Source organism: Mizuhopecten yessoensis, unplaced genomic scaffold, assembly GCF_002113885.1.
Source record: "Mizuhopecten yessoensis strain PY_sf001 unplaced genomic scaffold, ASM211388v2 scaffold6163, whole genome shotgun sequence".
Lineage (NCBI taxonomy): Eukaryota > Metazoa > Mollusca > Bivalvia > Pectinida > Pectinidae > Mizuhopecten > Mizuhopecten yessoensis.
Window position 1 is genome coordinate 825,050 of NW_018406412.1, and position 974 is coordinate 826,023.

The 974-nt window shown below is 34.9% G+C and overlaps 1 protein-coding gene across 3 annotated transcripts in view; it reads left to right on the forward strand.

Moving 5' to 3' along the window:
- LOC110451660 overlaps positions 1 to 732 on the forward strand; it is a 26,560-nt gene extending 25,828 nt beyond the window's left edge. For all 3 annotated transcript variants that reach the window (XM_021499798.1, XM_021499800.1, XM_021499799.1), the window contains exon 12: positions 427 to 732. In XM_021499798.1, coding sequence (XP_021355473.1) covers positions 427 to 555 — 129 coding nt within the window. In that variant the 3' untranslated portion in view covers positions 556 to 732. The remainder of the gene's footprint in view (positions 1 to 426) is intronic.
- The last annotated feature ends 242 nt before the right edge of the window (positions 733 to 974 follow it).

Here is a 974-nt window from a genome sequence, read left to right on the forward strand (position 1 = left end):
GACCAGTCGGTCTTACTCAGTCATAACTTGACAAAGAGACCAGTCAGTCTTACTCAGTCACAGTTTGACAAAGTGACCAGTCGGTCTTAAGTCACAGCTTGACAAAGGGACCAGTCGGTCTTACTCAGTCATAACTTGACAAAGGAACCAGTCGGTCTTACTCAGTCACAGTTTGACAAAGTGACCAGTCGGTCTTACTCAGTCACAGCTTGACAAAGGGACCAGTCGGTCTTACTCAGTCACAGTTTGACAAAGAGACCAGTCGGTCTTGAAATATTGCGACACGTTCCAATACGTACATTATTTGTGTTTGAAGTACAACTTTGATATTACATATTTCCAAACTGATGAATTTTATTGAAGATGGATTGATATTGTATTTTGATTCCATAGGATAATGACAATATTGTGTTTTCTATCCCACAGATAGATGACGATGGTTCTGGAGATAATGTAACTGACAGCAATTTCAGTTCAACAGAAACGACGGATGCAGATGCTATGTTGAAAAGCCTCCGTCTTGAGATGGGTGTTGGGGAAGACTTTGCTGTGTAACCTTGCCTATGAAAATAAAAGAACTTATAGTAAAGCTGTATTGGATACGTGAAGCTGGAGAAATTTTGAAATATTTGAATAGCTGGTCTTGAAAGTTTTCAGCATTAATTAATTAATGAAAAATTATCATATATATGTATATGTATATGTATTTTTTATTTAATAATCAGTCTTGACAGTAAGATTTAATTTAAAATTAAGATTAATAATATGAAAATTTATTAAAATACCATGCAAAACCAGGGATGTGACACATCCCTGGCAAAACCTATTACAGAAATATTGGTAAGAGATATAGGAAAGAATTGATTTATTAGAAATTGATTGGTGATTTGGAATTCCAGACTGTACTGTCTTTATGACGTTATAACAGGATAATCTTGTTACTTAATATGATGGTCAATAGGGTATTGGATTTT